General features: G+C 44.3%; 1 protein-coding gene across 2 annotated transcripts in view; it reads left to right on the top strand.

Moving 5' to 3' along the window:
* LOC138664135 (oocyte zinc finger protein XlCOF8.4-like) overlaps positions 1–19,890 on the top strand; it is an 85,250-nt gene that overhangs the window by 599 nt on the left and 64,761 nt on the right. Inside the window, exons 2-3 of one of the 2 annotated variants that reach the window (XM_069750576.1) lie at positions 19,427–19,576; positions 19,704–19,883. The exons of the other annotated variant lie outside the window; for it this stretch is intronic. Of the exons in view, the coding sequence (XP_069606677.1) occupies positions 19,427–19,576; positions 19,704–19,883 (330 nt within the window). The remainder of the gene's footprint in view (positions 1–19,426; positions 19,577–19,703; positions 19,884–19,890) is intronic. 2 annotated transcript variants of the gene reach the window in all.

The raw sequence follows: 19,890 nt of genomic DNA, 5'->3' as shown, positions 1-19,890 counted from the left end.
AGCACAGCCACGTAGTATATAGCACAGGCACGTAGTATATAGCACAGTTACGTAGTATATAACACATCCACGTAGTATAGAGCACAGCCACGTAGTATATAACACATCCACGTAGTATAGAGCACAGCCACGTAGTATATAGCAGCCACGTAGTATATTGCACAGCCACGTAGTATATTGCACAGCCACGTAGTATATAGCACAGGTACGTAGTATATAGCTCAGCCCATGCAGTATATAGCACAGCCCACGCAGTATATAGCACAGCCCACATAGTATATAGCACAGCAGTATATAACAGCCCACATAGTATATAGCACAGCCCACGTAGTATATAGCACAGCCCATACAGTATATAACAGCCACGTAGTATATTGCACAGCCACATAGTATATAGCACAGCCATGTAGTATATAGCACAGCCACGTAATATATAGCACAGCCACGTAGTATATTACACAGCCACGTAGTATATAGCACAGCCACGTAGTATACAGCACAGGCACGTAGTATATAGCACAGCTACGTAGTATATAACACATCCATGTAGTATATAGCACAGCCACGTAGTATATAGCACAGTTACGTAGTATATAACACATCCACGTAGTATAGAGCACAGCCACGTAGTATATAGCAGCCACGTAGTATATAACACAGCCACGTAGTATATTGCACAGCCACTTAGTATATAGCACAGGTACGTAGTATATAGCACAGCCCACGCAGTATATAGCACAGCCCACGCAGTATATAACACAGCCCACATAGTATATAGCACAGCCCACGCAGTATATAACAGCCCACGTAGTATATAGCACAGCCCACGTAGTATATAGCACAGCCCATACAGTATATAACAGCCACGTAGTATATTGCACAGCCACATAGTATATTGCACAGCCACGTAGTATATTACACAGCCCACGTAGTATATAACACAGCCACGCAGTATATAGCACAGCCCACGCAGTATATAACAGCCCACGTAGTATATAGCACAGCCCACGTAGTATATAGCACAGCCCATACAGTATATAACAGCCACGTAGTATATAGCACAGCCACGTAGTATATAGCACAGCCACGTAGTATATAGCAGCCACATAGTATATAGCACAGGCACACAGTATATAGCACAGCCCATGCAGTATATAGCACAGCCCACGCAGTATATAACAGCCCACGTAGTTTATAGCACAGCCCACGTAGTATATAGCACAGCCCATACAGTATATAACAGCCACGTAGTATATAGCACAGCCACGTAGTATATAGCACAGCCACGTAGTATATAGCAGCCACATAGTATATAGCACAGGCACACAGTATATAGCACAGCCCATGCAGTATATAGCACAGCCCACGCAGTATATAACACAGCCCACATAGTATATAGCACAGCCCACGCAGTATATAACAGCCCACGTAGTATATAGCACAGCCCACGTAGTATATAGCACAGCTTATACAGTATATAACAGCCACGTAGTATATTGCACAGCCACATAGTATATTGCACAGCCACGTAGTATATTACACAGCCCACGTAGTATATAACACAGCCACGTAGTATATAGCACAGCCCACGCAGTATATAACAGCCCACGTAGTATATAGCACAGCCACGTAGTATATAGCAGCCACATAGTATATAGCAGCCTCGTAGTATATAACTATAACACAGCCACGTAGTATATAGCACAGCCATGTAGTATATAGCAGCCACATAGTATATAGCAGCCACATAGTATATAGCAGCCACATAGTATATAGCACAGGCACCTAGTATATAGCACAGCCCACGCAGTATATAAGACAGCCCACATAGTATATAGCACAGCCCACGCAGTATATAACACAGCCCACGCAGTATATAGCACAGCCCATGTAGTATATAGCACAGCCCACATAGTATATAGCACAGCCCATGCAGTATATAACAGCCACGTAGTATATTGCACAGCCACATAGTATATAGCACAGCCACGTAGTATATAGCACAGCCACGTAGTATATTGCACAGCCACGTAGTATATAGCACAGCCCACGTAGTGCAGAGCACAGCGATGTAGTATATAACATAGCCCACGCAGTATGTAACACAGCCCACGCAGTATGTAACACAGCCCACGCAGTATGTAACACAGCCCACGTAGTATATAACACAGCCCACATAGAATATAGCAATGTGGGCACCATATCCCTGTTAAAAAAAGAATTAAAACAAAAAATAGTTATATACTCCCCTTCCGGCGGCCCCGGATCCAGCCCAGGCCTTTAGCAATGCTTGTCGCGACGCTCTGTTCCCAGTAATGCCTTGTGGCAATAACCCGTGATGATATGCAATCTTGCGAGACCGCTACGTCATCATGGGTCATTGCCGCAATGCATTCTTGGGACCGGAGCGTTGCGAGGAGTGGGAAAGGCTGGCGTGGACGACGGAAGGTGAGAATATAATGATTTTTTTATTATTATTATTTTTAACATATGTTTTTACTATTGATGCTGCATAGGCAGCATCAATAGTAAAAAGTTGGTCACACAGGGTTAATGGCGGCGTTAACGGACTGCGTTACACCACGTTATGCCGTGGTGTAACGCAGTCTGTTTAACGGGCTGCTAAAACACTATGTGGGCGCTGACTGGAGGGGCATATGGAGGGGGCACTGACTGGAGGAGAGTAGGGAGGGGCCAATTCGCTGCCGGACTGTGCCCGTCGCTGATTGGTCGCGCCCAGTCGGCCGTGACCAATCAGCGTTGCGGGATTTCAGTGACAGACAGACAGACAAACAGACGGAAGCGGACCTTAGACAATTATATAGATAGATTAATGAGGTTTATTCCTTCTCTGGGGACAGAGAACATCAGCGATTACCCTTATCATCTCCTTATAATTCGCCTCCTCCATTGTCACAATCAGATCCGCGCTCAGTTCTCCGCTGTCCCATAGATGATGAATAGAGAGATGCAGGGCTCTCACCAGGAATTTCAGGGCCCCATACTGGCAACATTTTTGGGCCCCCTTTAGACTCTGCCCCTCGAACCTTCTACAATCCCCCTGTCCATTCTTGGAAAACACTTCTTTGCCAGGTCCTCACCAATCACATATTAACAGTTCCCATCAAACACCAGATCACATACATGGCCAGTAGCTTTGTTTTCGCCATAAGATTTTTTTTAAACCACCTCCACGACAAGGTAGACTCGTTTGGATGGGCCCTACTCTAATCTATTAAACATTTCTTAAAAATCCAATGCTTTTTTTAGGTATACTTTTCTTTAAGGAAATATGTCACATACATTTTTTAAAATTACCAATAATACAAACAAGGTACAAATACCGTCACACCATGACCAAATCACATATCGCCACCACATAGTGACCAAATAATATCACATACATGGAGCAAATACCGCCACACCACAACCAGACCTGTTATGACCTGGTGGTCAGGACAACAATGGACCTGGTGGTTAAGAGCACACGGAATGACCTGATAGTTACTAATAATATTGGACGAGCTCTGAGACGTGGGAACTCTGCTGACCGCAATCCCTAATCCTATCACACACACTAGAAATAGCCGTGGAGCGCTCCTGACGCTCCCTAGGCGCCTCGTCACAGCCTAAGAAACTAGCTAGCCCAAAGGAACAGGCAGCCCCCCACATATAATGACTGTGAGTAAAGATGAAAATTACAAACACAGAGATGAAATAGATTTAGCAAAGTGAGGCCCAACTTACTGAACAGACAGAGGATAGGAAAGGCAGCTTTGCGGTCAGCACAAAAAACTACAAAAAGACCACGCAGAGGGCGCAAAAAGACCCTCCGCACCGACTCACGGTGCGGAGGCGCTCCCTCTGCGTCCCAAAGCTTCCAGCAAGCAAGACAACAATCTAAATAGCAAGCTGGACAGAAAAATAGCAAACCAGAGAAAAACAAGCAGGAACTTAGCTTCTGCTGGGAAGACAGGTCACAAGAACGATCCAGGAGTGAACTAGATCAATACTGGAACATTGACAGGTGGCATGGAGCAAGGTCTAAGTGGAGTTAAATAGAGCAGCCAGCTATCGAATTAACCTCGTCACCTGTGGAAGGAACCTCAGAAGCCGCAGCCCCACTCACAACCACCAGAGGAAGCCCATGGACAGAACCAGCCAAAGTACCATTCATGACCACAGGAGGGAGCTTGACAAGAGAATTCACAACAGTACCCCCCCCCCCTTGAGGAGGGGTCACCAAACCCTCACCAGAGCCCCCAGGCCGACCAGGACGAGCCAAATGAAAGGCACGAACCAGATCGGCAGCATGAACATCGGAGGCAAAGACCCAGGAATTATCTTCCTGACCATAACCCTTCCACTTGACCAGGTACTGGAGTTTCCGTCTCGAAATACGAGAATCCAAAATCTTCTCCACCACATACTCCAACTCCCCCTCAACCAACACCGGGGCAGGAGGATCAACGGATGGAACCACAGGCGCCACGTATCTCCGCAACAATGACCTATGGAATACATTATGGATGGCAAAAGAAGCTGGAAGGGTCAAACGAAACGACACAGGATTGAGAACCTCAGAAATCTTGTACGGACCAATGAAACAAGGCTTAAACTTAGGAGAGGAAACCTTCATAGGAACATAACGAGACGACAACCAAACCAAATCCCCAACACGAAGTCGGGGACCCACACAGCGCCGGCGGTTAGCGAAACGTTGAGCCTTCTCCTGGGACAATGTCAAATTGTCCACCACATGAGTCCAAATCTGCTGCAACCTATCCACCACAGTATCTACACCAGGACAGTCCGAAGACTCAACCTGCCCTGAAGAGAAACGAGGATGGAAACCAGAATTGCAGAAAAACGGCGAAACCAAAGTAGCCGAGCTGGCCCGATTATTAAGGGCGAACTCAGCCAAAGGCAAAAAGGACACCCAATCATCCTGATCAGCAGAAACAAAGCATCTCAGATATGTTTCCAAAGTCTGATTAGTTCGTTCGGTTTGGCCATTTGTCTGAGGATGGAAAGCCGAGTAAAAAGACAAATCAATGCCCATCCTAGCACAAAAGGCTCGCCAAAACCTCGAAACAAACTGGGAACCTCTGTCCGAAGTGATGTTCTCCGGAATGCCATGTAAACGAACCACATGCTGGAAAAACAATGGCACCAAATCAGAGGAGGAAGGCAATTTAGACAAGGGTACCAAATGGACCATCTTAGAGAAGCGATCACAAACCACCCAAATGACCGACATCTTTTGAGAGACAGGGAGATCCGAAATAAAATCCATAGAGATATGCGTCCAGGGCCTCTTCGGGACCGGCAAGGGCAAAAGCAACCCACTGGCACGAGAACAGCAGGGCTTAGCCCGAGCACAAGTCCCACAGGACTGCACAAAAGAATGCACATCCCGCGACAAAGATGGCCACCAAAAGGATCTAGCCACCAAATCTCTGGTACCAAAGATTCCCGGATGACCAGCCAACACCGAACAATGAACCTCAGAGATAACTCTACTAGTCCATTTATCAGGGACAAACAGTTTCTCTGCTGGGCAACGGTCAGGTCTATCAGCCTGAAATTTTTGCAGCACCCGCCGCAAATCAGGGGAGATGGCAGACAAAATTACCCCCTCTTTGAGAATACCCGCCGGCTCAGGAACACCCGGAGAGTCGGGCACAAAACTCCTTGACAGGGCATCAGCCTTCACATTCTTAGAGCCTGGAAGGTACGAAACCACAAAATCAAAACGGGAGAAAAATAGCGACCAACGAGCCTGTCTAGGATTCAACCGTTTGGCAGACTCGAGATAAGTCAAATTCTTGTGATCCGTCAAGACCACCACGCGATGCTTGGCTCCTTCAAGCCAATGACGCCACTCCTCGAATGCCCACTTCATGGCCAACAACTCTCGATTGCCAACATCATAATTGCGCTCAGCAGGCGAAAACTTTCTAGAAAAGAAGGCACATGGTTTCATCACCGAGCCATCAGAACTTCTTTGCGACAAAACAGCCCCTGCACCAATCTCAGAAGCATCAACCTCGACCTGAAACGGAAGCGAAACATCTGGCTGGCACAAAACAGGGGCAGAAGAAAAACGACGCTTCAACTCCTGAAAAGCTTCCACAGCCGCAGAAGACCAATTGACCACATCAGCACCCTTCTTGGTCAAATCAGTCAACGGTTTAGCAACACTAGAAAAATTACTGATGAAGCGACGATAAAAATTAGCAAAGCCCAGGAACTTTTGCAGACTCTTCACAGATGTCGGCTGAGTCCAATCATAAATGGCCTGGACTTTAACAGGGTCCATCTCGATAGTAGAAGGGGAAAAAATGAAACCCAAAAATGAAGCCTTCTGAACTCCAAAGAGACACTTTGACCCCTTCACAAACAAAGAATTCGCACGAAGGACCTGGAACACCATTCTGACCTGCTTCACGTGAGACTCCCAATCATCCGAGAAGACCAAAATATCATCCAAATATACAATCAGGAATTTATCCAGGTACTCTCGGAAGATGTCATGCATAAAGGACTGAAATACTGATGGAGCATTGGAAAGCCCGAATGGCATAACCAGGTACTCAAAATGGCCCTCGGGCGTATTAAATACTGTTTTCCATTCATCGCCCTGTTTAATACGCACAAGATTATACGCACCACGAAGATCTGTCTTGGTGAACCAACTAGCCCCCTTAATCCGAGCAAATAAATCAGACAGCAGCGGCAAAGGGAACTGAAATTTGACTGTGATCTTATTAAGAAGGCGGTAATCAATACAAGGTCTCAAAGAACCATCCTTCTTGGCCACAAAAAAGAACCCTGCTCCCAATGGTGACGACGACGGGCGAATATGACCCTTCTCCAAGGATTCCTTTACATAACTCCGCATAGCGGCGTGCTCTGGCACAGATAAATTGAACAGTCGGCCCTTAGGAAACTTACTACCAGGAATCAAATCGATAACACAATCGCAATCCCTATGAGGAGGTAGGGCACTGGATTTGGGCTCATCAAATACATCCCGGTAATCCGACAAAAACTCCGGGACTTCAGAAGGGGTGGATGACGAAATAGACAAAAATGGAACATCACCATGTACTCCCTGACAACCCCAGCTGGACACAGACATAGATTTCCAATTCCAATACTGGATTATGGACCTGTAGCCATGGCAACCCCAAAACGACCATATCATGCAGATTATGCAACACCAAAAAGCGAATATCCTCCTGATGTGCAGGAGCCATGCACATGGTCAATTGGGTCCAGTACTGAGGCTTATTCTTGGCCAAAGGCGTAGCATCAATTCCTCTCAATGGAATAGGATACTGCAAGGGCTCCAAGAAAAAACCACAGCGCCTAGCAAACTCCAAGTCCATCAAATTCAGGGCAGCGCCTGAATCCACAAATGCCATAACAGAATAGGATGACAAAGAGCAGATCAGAGTAACGGACAAAAGAAATTTCGACTGTACCGTACCAATGGTGGCAGACCTAGGGTAACGCTTAGTGCGCTTAGGACAATTGGTAGATAGCATGAGTGGAATCACCACAGTAAAAACACAGCCCATTCCGACGTCTGTGTTCTTGCCGTTCAGCTCTGGTCAAAGTCCTATCACATTGCATAGGCTCAGGTCTATGCTCAGATAATACCGCCAAATGGTGCACAGCTTTACGCTCACGTAAGCATCGATCGATCTGAATGGCCAAAGACATAGACTCATTCAGACCAGCAGGCATGGGAAATCCCACCATGACATCCTTAACCCTGCTGTTCTGTTCGGTCTGGGGAGACCTATTTTGAACTTTGGTATTTTTTGGGGTGTTCAAGATGCGGTTCTGAAACTTGTGGTTGATTGACTTAAATGAGGATGGGTCGGTCGGCCACGGGTTTCAGAGCCGCATCTTGAATATTTTAAAGAATATTGAAGTTCAAAGTCGGTCATTTTTGACCAACAGAACAGCAGGGTTAAGGGCTTCAGAGAGACCCTTTCTGAAAATTGCTGTCAGGGCACATTCATTCCACTGAGTGAGTACAGACCACTTCCTAAACTTCTGACAATATATCTCTACCTCATCCTGACCCTGACACAGAGCCAGCAAGATTTTCTCTGCCTGATCCACTGAATTAGGTTCATCATAAAGCAATCCGAGCGCCAGAAAAAACGCATCAACATCACGCAATGCCGGATCTCCTGGTGCAAGGGAAAATGCCCAGTCTTGAGGGTCGCCACGTAACAAAGAAATAATGATTTTCACTTGTTGAACAGGGTCACCTGAGGAGCGAGGTTTCAAAGCAAGAAACTATTTACAATTATTTTTGAAATTCAGAAACTTAGATCTATCCCCAAAAAACAAATCAGGAATTGGAATCCTAGGCTCTAACATTGGATTCTGAACCACAAAGTCTTGAATGTTTTGTACCCTTGCAGTGAGATTATCCATACAAGAGGACAGACCTTGAATGTCCATATCTACACCTGTATCCTGAACCACCCAGAGGTAAAGGGGAAAAGAGAGACAAAACACACTGCAAAGAAAAGAAAATGGTCTCAGAACTTCTCTTATCCCTCTATTGAGATGCATTAGTACTTTGGGCCACCTGTACTGTTATGACCTGGTGGTCAGGACAACAATGGACCTGGAGGTTAAGAGCACACGGAATGACCTGATAGTTACTAATAATATAGGACGAGCTCTGAGATGTGGGAACTCTGCTGACCGCAATCCCTAATCCTATCACACACACTAGAAATAGCCGTGGAGCGCTCCTGACGCTCCCTTGGCACCTCGTCACAGCCTAAGGAACTAGCTAGCCCTAAAGATAGAAAAATAAAGCCTACCTTGCCTGAGAGAAATTCCCCAAAGGAACAGGCAGCCCCCCACACATAATGACTGTGAGTAAAGATGAAAATTACAAACACAGAGATTAAATAGATTTAGCAAAGTGAGGCCCGACTTACTGAACAGACAGAGGATAGGAAAGGCAGCTTTGTGGTCAGCACAAAAAACTACAAAAAGACCACGCAGAGGGCGCAAAAAGACCCTCCGCACCGACTCACGGTGCGGAGGCGCTCCCTCTGCGTCCCAGAGCTTCCAGCAAGCAAGACAACAATCTAAATAGCAAGCTGGACAGAAAAATAGCAAACCAGAGAAAAACAAGCAGGAACTTAGCTTCTGTTGGGAAGACAGGTCACAAGAACGATCCAGGAGTGAACTAGACCAATACTGGAACATTGACAAGTGGCATGGAGCAAGGTCTAAGTGGAGTTAAATAGAGCAGCCAGCTAACGAATTAACCTCGTCACCTGTGGAAGGAACCTCAGAAGCCGCAGCCCCACTCACAACCACCAGAGGAAGCCCATGGACAGAACCAGCCGAAGTACCATTCATGACCACAGGAGGGAGCTTGACAAAAGAATTCACAACACAGACCACATATTTACACCACATAGTGACCGAAAGATACCACATGCTGCCAGAACCCCTAAAATTGATTCCAACTTGAAGAGACGTGCTGGAAAAGGAGCAATTGTGGATCAAGCCATATCTTGTAACTAACGTTTGAGACGCTCTTTCCTCCTCCTTTGCCTGGCGGGAAGTGCTGGTCTCTGGTTTCTTGGTGTTGCTGTGATCTTTTTCAGTCACAGCTTTGTAAACTTCTGGGTGGCAGTGTTGTAAATGTCTTTTTAGATTGGAAGCTCTTGAAGGAGCATTTTTATCACTGCCTGAGTATGCACTGATTTTGACATGACAGCATTAGTTTTCATCTGGGTCACTTATACACTGACACACAAAATGTTTATTATCTTGAGTCACTGTGAAATACTCAAATACAACTGACTTCATAAGAAGCTTCTTAGACATTTTGTAATTATGTAAATTCGCTCTCAAAATAATTTTGTCCTGTAAAAAAAAATTAAGTATATTGTAATTGTTACAAGAATAGGGAATCATGCACTCTATAATTTAGGATGGAAATAAAACAATCTTTGCATAAATCAATAGGACAGATGATAAGTATAAAGTTTGTAAAATATGTTGTTAGATAGCTTTACTCAGAACATTCAATGTCAGGCTTGTCTCAGTGTAGAGCTCACTAAAGGCTTCACATCATATTTCTTCACAGACTATGAAGAGGAAGGGAAGGAGAATGTTTGTGTTGAATCATATTCCAGAACACACACACACAACAATGTATATGTCCTCATTCGTGATGAGCAAGTATACTCGTTGCTCGGGTTTTTCCGAGCACACTCGAGTGGTCTCCGAATATTTGTAACTGTTCGGAGATTTAGTTTTTGTTGACGCAGCTGCATGATTTATGGCTGCTAGCCAGCCTGAGTACATGTGGGGGTTGCCTGGTTGCTAGAGAATCCCCACATGTATTCAAGCTGTCTATCAGCTGTAAATCATGCAGCTGAGGCAACAAAAACTAAATCTCCGAGCAGTCACAAATACTCGGAGACCACCCGAGCAACGAGTCTACTCGCTCATCACTAGTCCTCATCGATTCTGTTGCTGTATTTCCAAATTTGAGATGTTAGAAAAGTTTTTCCCCTTATATTCTACGTATAGTGTATATAAGTCATCAGAGCAGCTAATTTCTCCAAACATGAGCTAAGAGGAAAAACAAACATAAACATCAAGCATACAGAGACAACATATACTGGACTATTGATTTCTGCACAGTTCATTGAAAGTTTAGATATGCTTTAAGAAGTACCGTATATACTCGAGTATAAGCCGAAATTTTCAGCCCATATTTTTGGGCTGAAAGTCCCCCTCTCGGCTTATACTCGAGTCATATACCGGGAGGTCGGCAGGGGAGGGGGATCGGGGGCTGTGTAGTTATACTTACCTGCTCCTGGCGCGGTCCCTGCAGTCCCTGGCTTCCTCAGCGCTGCAGATTCTTCCTGTACTGAGTGGTCACATGGCACCGCTCATTACAGAAATGAATAGGCGGCTCCACCTCCCATAGGGGAGGAGCCGCATATTCATTGCTGTAAATGATCGGTAACTGTGACCGCTCAATACAGGAAGAAGCTGCAGCGCCGGGGAAGCAGGGACTGCAGGGACCGCGCCGCAGCAGGTGAGTATACGGGAATCGCAGCGCTGCGCTATATTTACCTGCTCCTCGCTCCGGTGCGGCTCCGTCTGCAGCGTCCTCTAGCAGTGACGCTCAGGTTAGAGGGCGCGGTGACGTAGTCAGTGCGCGCCCTCTGCTGAGCGTCAGTGCTGGAGACGGAGCCGCATGAGGAGCAGGTAAATATTGAAAGCGCTGGCGTCCTGAGCAAGAGAGGTGAGTATGTGATTTTTTTTTTTTATTGCCGCACCAGCAGCATTCTATATGGCACAGCTTTATATATGGAGCATCTATGGGGCCATAATCAACGGTGCAGAACATTATATATGGCACAGCTTTAGAAGGAGCATCTATGGGGCCATAATCAATGGTGCAGAGCAATATACCGTATATGGGGCACAGCTTTATAAGGAGCATCTATGGGACCATAATCAATGGTGCAGAGCAATATATATGGGGCACAGCTTTATAAGGAGCATCTATGGGGCCATAATCAATGGTGCAGAGCAATATACCGTATATGGGGCACAGCTTTATAAGCAGCATCTATGGGGCCATAATCAACGGTGCAGAGCAATATATATATGGCACAGCTTTCTATGGAGCATCTATGGGGCCATAATGAACGGTATAGAGCATTCTATATAGCACAGTTGTATATGGAGCATCTATGGGGCAATAATGAACGGTATGGAGCATCTATTTTTATTTTTGAAATTTACCAGTAGCTGCTGCATTTTCCACCCTAGGCTTATACTCGAGTCAATAAGTTTTCCCAGTTTTTTGTGGCAAAATTAGGGGGGTCGGCTTATACTCGGTCGGCTTATACTCGAGTATATACGGTACTTACCTTAATCCTGCTTTCCTGTTCACTCCAGAAGTTCTGAGATGAATGCAGGCATTCCTTCCATGTGTGTTTGTTATTTTCTTCCCCTTATCTGTAGAGGAGGAGCTTCACTACTTACCATGAACATAAACTGCAGCACAAATTCATCTCAGCTAAAAGTCTATACCTTAGATCAGGATTAGGACAGACATTTATACGACATTTCATAACTTTCCCAAATTCTTACGAAAAACATATTCCCCACAAACTGCACTGAACTACTGTACCCAATTTATTATACATTTTTGGAGTTGGAATTGGTACATTTTTTACGGACTCCGACTCCACCAAAATTGGCTCCGACTCCATAGCCCTGTGAATAATACCGCATAGAGTGAACAAATACTGCCACACCATGACCACACCACATATTACCACCACATAGTGACCAATAATACCACATACAAGGAATAAATACTGTTACACAATGGCAGGACCCATATTACCACCAAATATTTACCAAATAATACCAAATACAAGGATCAAATACTGCCAAACCATGACCAGATCACATATTACCACCACATAGTGATGGAATAGTACCATATACAAGAAACAAATAACGCAACACCATGACCAGACTGCATATTATCACCATAGAGTGACCGAATAATATCACATACAAGGAACAAATACCACCACACAATGACCAGATCACATATTGCATCTCATAGTGACCGAATAATGCCATATAATGTATAAGAGACAAATACAGTCACACCAGGGTCAGACCACATATTACCACCAAATTGTGACTGAATAATATCACGTACAAGGAGCAAATACTAGCACACTATGACTAAACCACACATTGCCAATGCATGGTAACTGAATAATACCACATACAAGCAACAAATACCATCAAACCTTGGCAAGACCACATATTACCCCAACATAGTGACAGAATAATACCATATACAAGGAACAAATACCGCCACACCATGACCAGATCCCATATTACCACCACATGGCCACATAGTGACCGAATAATACCACATACAAGGAACAAATACCACCACATCATGACCAGATCACATATTACCACCACATAATGACCGAATATTACCATATACAAGGAACTAACGCCATCACATGGCAGGAACACATATTACCACCACATACTGACTGAACAATACCACATATAAGGAGCAAATAACGTCACACCATGGCAGGACTACATATTACCATCACTTAATGACCGAATAATGCCACGTAAAATGAACAAATACTGCCACATCATGACCAGACCACATATTACCACCACATAGTGACCGAATAATACTACATCACATCTCTATATCTGTCCAGTAAGATGACAACACCAGAGGGATGTCCCCGTCCTGTTCTTCCACAGGACTGTAAACAAGAAGATCTCAATGCTCCTCAGGATCATCAGGTAGATGGAGAGAAGGTGTCAGGAGATCTCCCCTATGATGTGTAGATGCCGGTGAAGGTCTTGTGCTCAGTCTTGTTTTATCCACCAGTATTATATGTTTTATACTTGTGTAATGAGAACACATGATGAGAATTCCTCAGCCCACAATCTACCAAAACTCTTGTGCATGCTCTCATCATCTCCCGCCTCGATTACTGCAACACCCTCCTCTGTGGCCTCCCAGCTAACTCTCTTGCAACACTACAGTCTGTCCTCAACTCTTCTGCCTGGCTAGTCCACCTCTCTCCTCGCTACTACTCTGCTTCTCCCCTCTGCAAATCCCTCCACTGGCTCCCAATTCCCCAATGAATCCAGTTCAAACTACTAACACTGATCTACAAAGCCATTCACAACCTGTCCCCTCCCTATATCTCTAAACTATATCTCCCAATATCTTCCCTCACGTAATCTTTGATCCTCCCAAGACCTCCTACTGTCCTCCACAATTACTCGTTCCTCACACAACCGCCTCCAAGATTTCTCCCGAATATCCCCCATCCTCTGGAATTCCATGCCTCAACACGTCCGATTATCCACCACCCTCGGATCCTTCAGACGGAACCTGAAAACCCATCTCTTCAGGAAAGCCTACAGCCTACAATAACCAAGCCGCCGCCAGAGCCGCCACCTCACCGCCACCAGAGCCGCCGCCAGCTCACCCCTACCTTCTGTCACTTCCCCACTATCCCATAGAATGTAAGTCCGCAAGGACAGGGTATTCTCCCCTCTGTACCAGTCTGTCACTGTAAACCTGTTAACTGTAAACGATATCTATAACCATGTATGTAACCCTTTCTCATGTACAGCACCATGGAATTAATGGTGCTATATAAATAAATAATAATAATAATACAAGGAACAAATATCATCACACCATGACCAGTCCACATATTACAACCACAGAGTGACTGAATAATACAACATTCAAGGAACAAATACCGTCACACCATGGCCAGACCACATATTACCACCACATAGTGATCGAATAATACCAGAAACAAAGAACAAATCCACCACACTATAACTAAACCCCATATTAGCTCCACATAGTGACTAATAATACCACATACAAGGGACAAATACCACCACACCATGGCCAGACCAAATATTACTACCACATGGTGACTGAATAATAATACATTCAAGGAACAAATACCATCACACCATGGACAGACCACATATTACCACCACATACTGACCGAATAATACCACATACAAGGAACAAAACCACCATATTATGACCTGACCACATATTACCACCACATAGTGACCGAATAATACTACATACAAGGAACAAATAATGTCATATCATGTCCAGATCACATAACACACCACATAGTGACCGAATAATACCACATAGAAGGAATAAAAACCAGGCTATGATCAGACCACATATTACCACAACATAGTAACCAAACACTTCAATACTGATCATTAGTAAAAAAAACAACACATAATACTAATATTACTATAAGTGCCATTATACGCAGGAGCTCTGTACATAGTATATAGTGTAAGTGTACATGTAATACAGTGATCACCAGTAACATTATGCACAGGAGTTCTCTACATAGTATATAGTGTAATTGTACGGGCAACACTTTAACTCACCGGTGAAGTCTATAGTTGAAGACCTTCATCTTCGCTTTTCTTCTTCATCCAGCGCAGACCGCCATCACTTCTTCCAGCCAGGACTCTTCTCTACATAAAATATCACAGTTATCTAGAGCACATTCCCCAACTTCTATAGTACGCAGTTGAATAAAGATTTGCACCCAACATTAATATATAATTAATGATTATGCAACCCACCATTACAAATATAAATTGTAATCCAGCTCTGTACCCCCATTAACTAAAAATAGCCACTTTCCTCACCCTATACATATATAAATTAATTAAAAACTGTACTCTTTCCCCCAATTCCAGTCACACTTCTGCGTCCTCAACTCCCCCCACTCTGTACCTCCCGCTCCTCCAATTCATTATCTTTACATGTAGTCCTCCTCCCCAATTCATTATGTTATATCCTCTCTCTCCCACCCCCAATTCATCATTTGTTGTCAACCATCCTCAATTCATCATTTGCTCTCCCCCTCAATTCATAATGATTTACTGTATTCACCCTCAATTCATCATTTGCTCTCCCCCTTCCTCAATTCATTATCATTTACTGTATCCCACCCTCATTTCATCATTTGCTATTTTCCCTCATTTTCAATTCATTATTATTTGTTCTCCCTAACCCCCTCAACTCATCATTTGCTCTCCCCACCCTCACCTTCAATTCATCATTTGCTGTACCCCACCCCCAATTCATCATTTGTTGTCCCCCACCCCAATTCATTATTATTTGCGTTACCCCACCTCAATACATCAACACTCACAGTCCCCCTTCAGACACCCTCAATTCATCATCATTTACATTCACACATTTAATACATTTCATTAAAAAATAAAGTTTTCATACAGTATGTACATCTCATAAGATCCCTTGCAGCTTCACTTCTGGACTGGTACGCCGGCGAGTGGCATGCGTACATGCCGGCGCGTATGCGCCGTCAACAGCGCCTCACAGAAGAGGCGGAGGAACTCCCTTGTAGCTGGCCGGCCATTCAGTTTTGACGGCTGTGGAGCTTCAAGAAAGCTCCCTGCACTGGCGCATGATACTTTATTATACCTTCGTGCTCGGTGAATAGAAGCACGAGGGGGCCTTGACTGATTCCAGGCCCCCCTTTTTCCTTCTGCTCACTGGGCCCCATACAGTGGTAAGGACAGTAATGTGCTGATGTGTCCCTAGAGAGAAGAACACACATCTCCTGGGGAAACATCTTTGCGGCTCTATACGCCGGACTGTTTCTGTCACTGTTTCTTCAGGTGACATTTATAGTTGCGGTTGTTAGGCCGGTTTCACACGTCCAGATAATTCCGGTACCGAAGAAAATGGTACCGGAGTTATCCGTGTCCGTGTGCTCACGTGGCACATCAGTGTGGCACACATGCGGCAGCCGTGTGCCGCCCGAGGACCACACTGACCGTGCAGGAGAGACAGCACTACAGTAAGCGCTGTCCCCCTGCGTGTGGTGCTGAAGGCGGCATTCATTTCTTCTCCCCGCAGGAGAGAAGAGATGAAAAATGATATATTCATCACTTTAATGAGCGGTACCACGTGAACGCTCACACAGGACAAGCTCCGGCACTGAGAGGAGATATCGCGGGAGCTGGGTGAGCATTTCTCTGCAAGCGGACGGGGGATGGGATGCGGGAGGTGACCCCCAAACTTTATTTGTAGCAAAAAAAACAAAACTTGATTTTTCATCTCTTCTCTCCTGCGGGGAGAAGAGATGAATGCCGCCTTCAGCACCACATGCAGGGGGGACAGCGCTTACTGTAGCGCTGTCTCTCCTTCGGGCGTTCCGTGCGCACGGAGGAGAGTGCACACTGTTCTCCGTGTGCACGTGTGCGGGACGCTTTGCGGACCGTGCTGCCGGAGAAAAGCGGACATGTCTCCGTGTTTTGCACACGGACACACGGTCCGTGAAAACACGCAGGCATGTGCATAGACCCATTCATTTGAATGGGTCTACGGGTGTCAGTGTCTCCGGTACGTGAGAAAACTGTCACTACACGTACCGGAGACACTGAAGTGTGAAAGAGGCCTTATACAGTCATGGCCATAAGTATTGATACACTTGAAATTGGTCCAGAAAAAGAAGTATACACATGTTTATCTCCTTTGTGTATATACGAACAACACAATAAACTGAGGAAAAAAAAGGCAAATTTGACCTCATTTCACACAAAACCCCAAAAATGGTCCAGACAAATTTTTTGCACCGTCAACTAAATATTTGGTTGCACACCTTTTGAAATAAATAACTGCAATCAGTCTCTTCCTATAACCATCATTAAGCTTCTTACTCCTCTCAACTGGAATTTTGGTCCACTCTTGTTTTTTAAACTGCTCTAGATCTCTTATATTTGAAGGGCATCTTCTCCAAACAGCAATTTTAAGATCTCTCCACAGGTGTTCAATGAAATTTAGATCTGGACTCATTGCTGGCCACTTCAGAACTCTCCAGCACTTTGTTTCCATCCATTTCTTGATGCTTCTAGAAGTATGTATTGTCCTGTTGGAAAAGCCATGACCACGGATTCAAATCCAGCTTTCTGACACTGTGCACTATAGTGCCAGAGGCGGCAAAATAGCCCCAAAACGTCTTTGAATCTCCACCATATTTGACTGTAGGTACGGTGTTCTTTTCTTTGTAGGACACAGTAGTATGATGTGCTTTACTAACAAGCTTTATTTTGGTGTGATCTGTGCACAAGACACTATCCCAGAAGGATTTTGGCTTACTCACGTACATTTTGGCAACTTGCAGTCTAGCTTTTTTATGCCGCTGTGTCAGCAGTGTAGTCTTCCTGGGTCTCCAGACACAGCGTTTCATTTCATTCAAATGTCGACGGATAGTTTGTACAGACACTGATGCGCCCTGAGCCTGCAGGACAGATTTAATTTCTTTGAAACTTGGTTGGGGCTGCTTATCCACCATCCGGACTATCCTCCGTTGCAACCTTTCATCAATTTTTCTCTGCTGTCCTCATCCAGGGAGATTAGCTACAATGCCATGGGTTGTAAACTTTTTCATTATATTGCACACCGTGGACAAAGGAAAAAGATCTCTGCAGATTAACTTTTAACTTTGAGATTGTTGATATTTTTCAACAATTTAGGTTCCCAAGTGCTCAGACAGTTCTGTTCTCTTATTTCTGTTCTTCATGCTTAGTGTGGCACACTGGTTTTAGATGTGATTTTCATATTGCCCACTCCTGTTACTTGCCGTCGATGAGTTTGAACGAGCATCACATACTTGAAACAAAGTTGTTTACCTACAATTTTGATAAAATGGCAACGATTTTGTCCTGACATTTTTTGTGGTTTTGTGTTAAATTATGTTCAATTTGCCTGTTTTGCTCAGTTTTTTTTCTGTTGTTCCAATACACGCAAAGGAAATAAACATAAGTGTAACAAAACATATAATTGCAATAATTTTCTGGAACAATTTCAAGGGTGCCTACATTTGGCCATGACTGTAATTAATGAATCCTGTGAATCTTCCTTATGCCACTCACTGGGACCCTCCCAGTGTCATCTTTGGCCCTGATTCATCATTTGTGAATTCATAAAGTCACTTTGTTATTGTCTTGTGGTATTCTCTAATGTTTATTTGCACCAAATGCTTCAAAATGGCACATGCGATTCAAGAACTTTGTGTAAAATGAAAAATTGTTTTCCTTTAACTACTTTTCTAGCACCAAAAGGTGCAAAACCTTTAGGCCACATGAACACTTTGAAGCAGAGGAATAATACAAGAGAAACACGTCACCTCTTCTGCATTTTTTTCCCACTCCTGGTTTTGGTAAAAAAATTCACTCAATACTCAACATGTTCATGTGGCCTTATAAAGTTACAGATTTGTCTAAAAATGCAATGAATTAAAAACTTCACTAGATACTATACTGCAGGTGAGGCGACTGTAATGAGATCAGCAAACAAAATGCAATATTTTGTAACAGTTGCGGTTTATTAGTCTGTCTATTACAAGTAGACAACCAAAGTTGTTGAAGCAAAATATAAAAAAGACTTAGAAAACACAACTTAAAAACTGACTTTTAAAGAATAACGCAGAAATACTCAACCCTCTGAAAAGGGAGGACATTCCTCCACTAATATGGAGAAATAGCAACGATGAATCAGGGCCTTTGAATTTCTGCCATTCTTTTCCGTGGTTCTGAAGTTTCTGTGACCTGAGAGGCTGATGTAGTGATAATATCCACCACTATCCCCTTAGACGGCAGATTCTTGAGGACTGTCATAGAACACATGGTGTTCAGGCTGAGCTCCATCTTTATGACACGCATCTCATTTTCAGTATATCTCCAGTAATTGTATTTTTACCTAGAATGCATGATGTTACATCGTCATCTTCTCCCTGTTCAGGTTCCTACAATATCGGATCTTCTCAGTGGAGATCTTCTATATAAGATCATTTTTCTGATTGACCGGTCAAAGATGGATAGGGACAGGGAAGTGATGGCGGAAAGGATATTACACCTCACCCTAGAGATCCTCTTCCGGCTTACTGGAGAGGTGAGAGATTCTGATGACACCACATTACATCATTCTTATCTATGGGAATAACAGATGGACAGAACTGGAGAGGTGAGGACTCTGGAAATGTCAGTAGTGAGATTTATTAATGTCTCTCCATAACCAGGATTACACAGTAGTGAAGAAGACGTCTAGTGAGCACTGTGAGATCCCTGTTTCTGAGGAATGGGGAAGACCCCTGAGCGAAATCATGGTGCCTCCACCTCATCCCCTGATACATGAGGACATCAATGACCGGAAGATCCTAGAACTCACCTACAAGATGATTGAGCTGCTGACTGGAGAGGTGACAC

Source organism: Ranitomeya imitator, chromosome 2, assembly GCF_032444005.1.
Source record: "Ranitomeya imitator isolate aRanImi1 chromosome 2, aRanImi1.pri, whole genome shotgun sequence".
NCBI lineage: Eukaryota > Metazoa > Chordata > Amphibia > Anura > Dendrobatidae > Ranitomeya > Ranitomeya imitator.
Note: the sequence above shows the minus strand (reverse complement) of the source record. Positions and strands in the feature narration are given on the sequence as shown.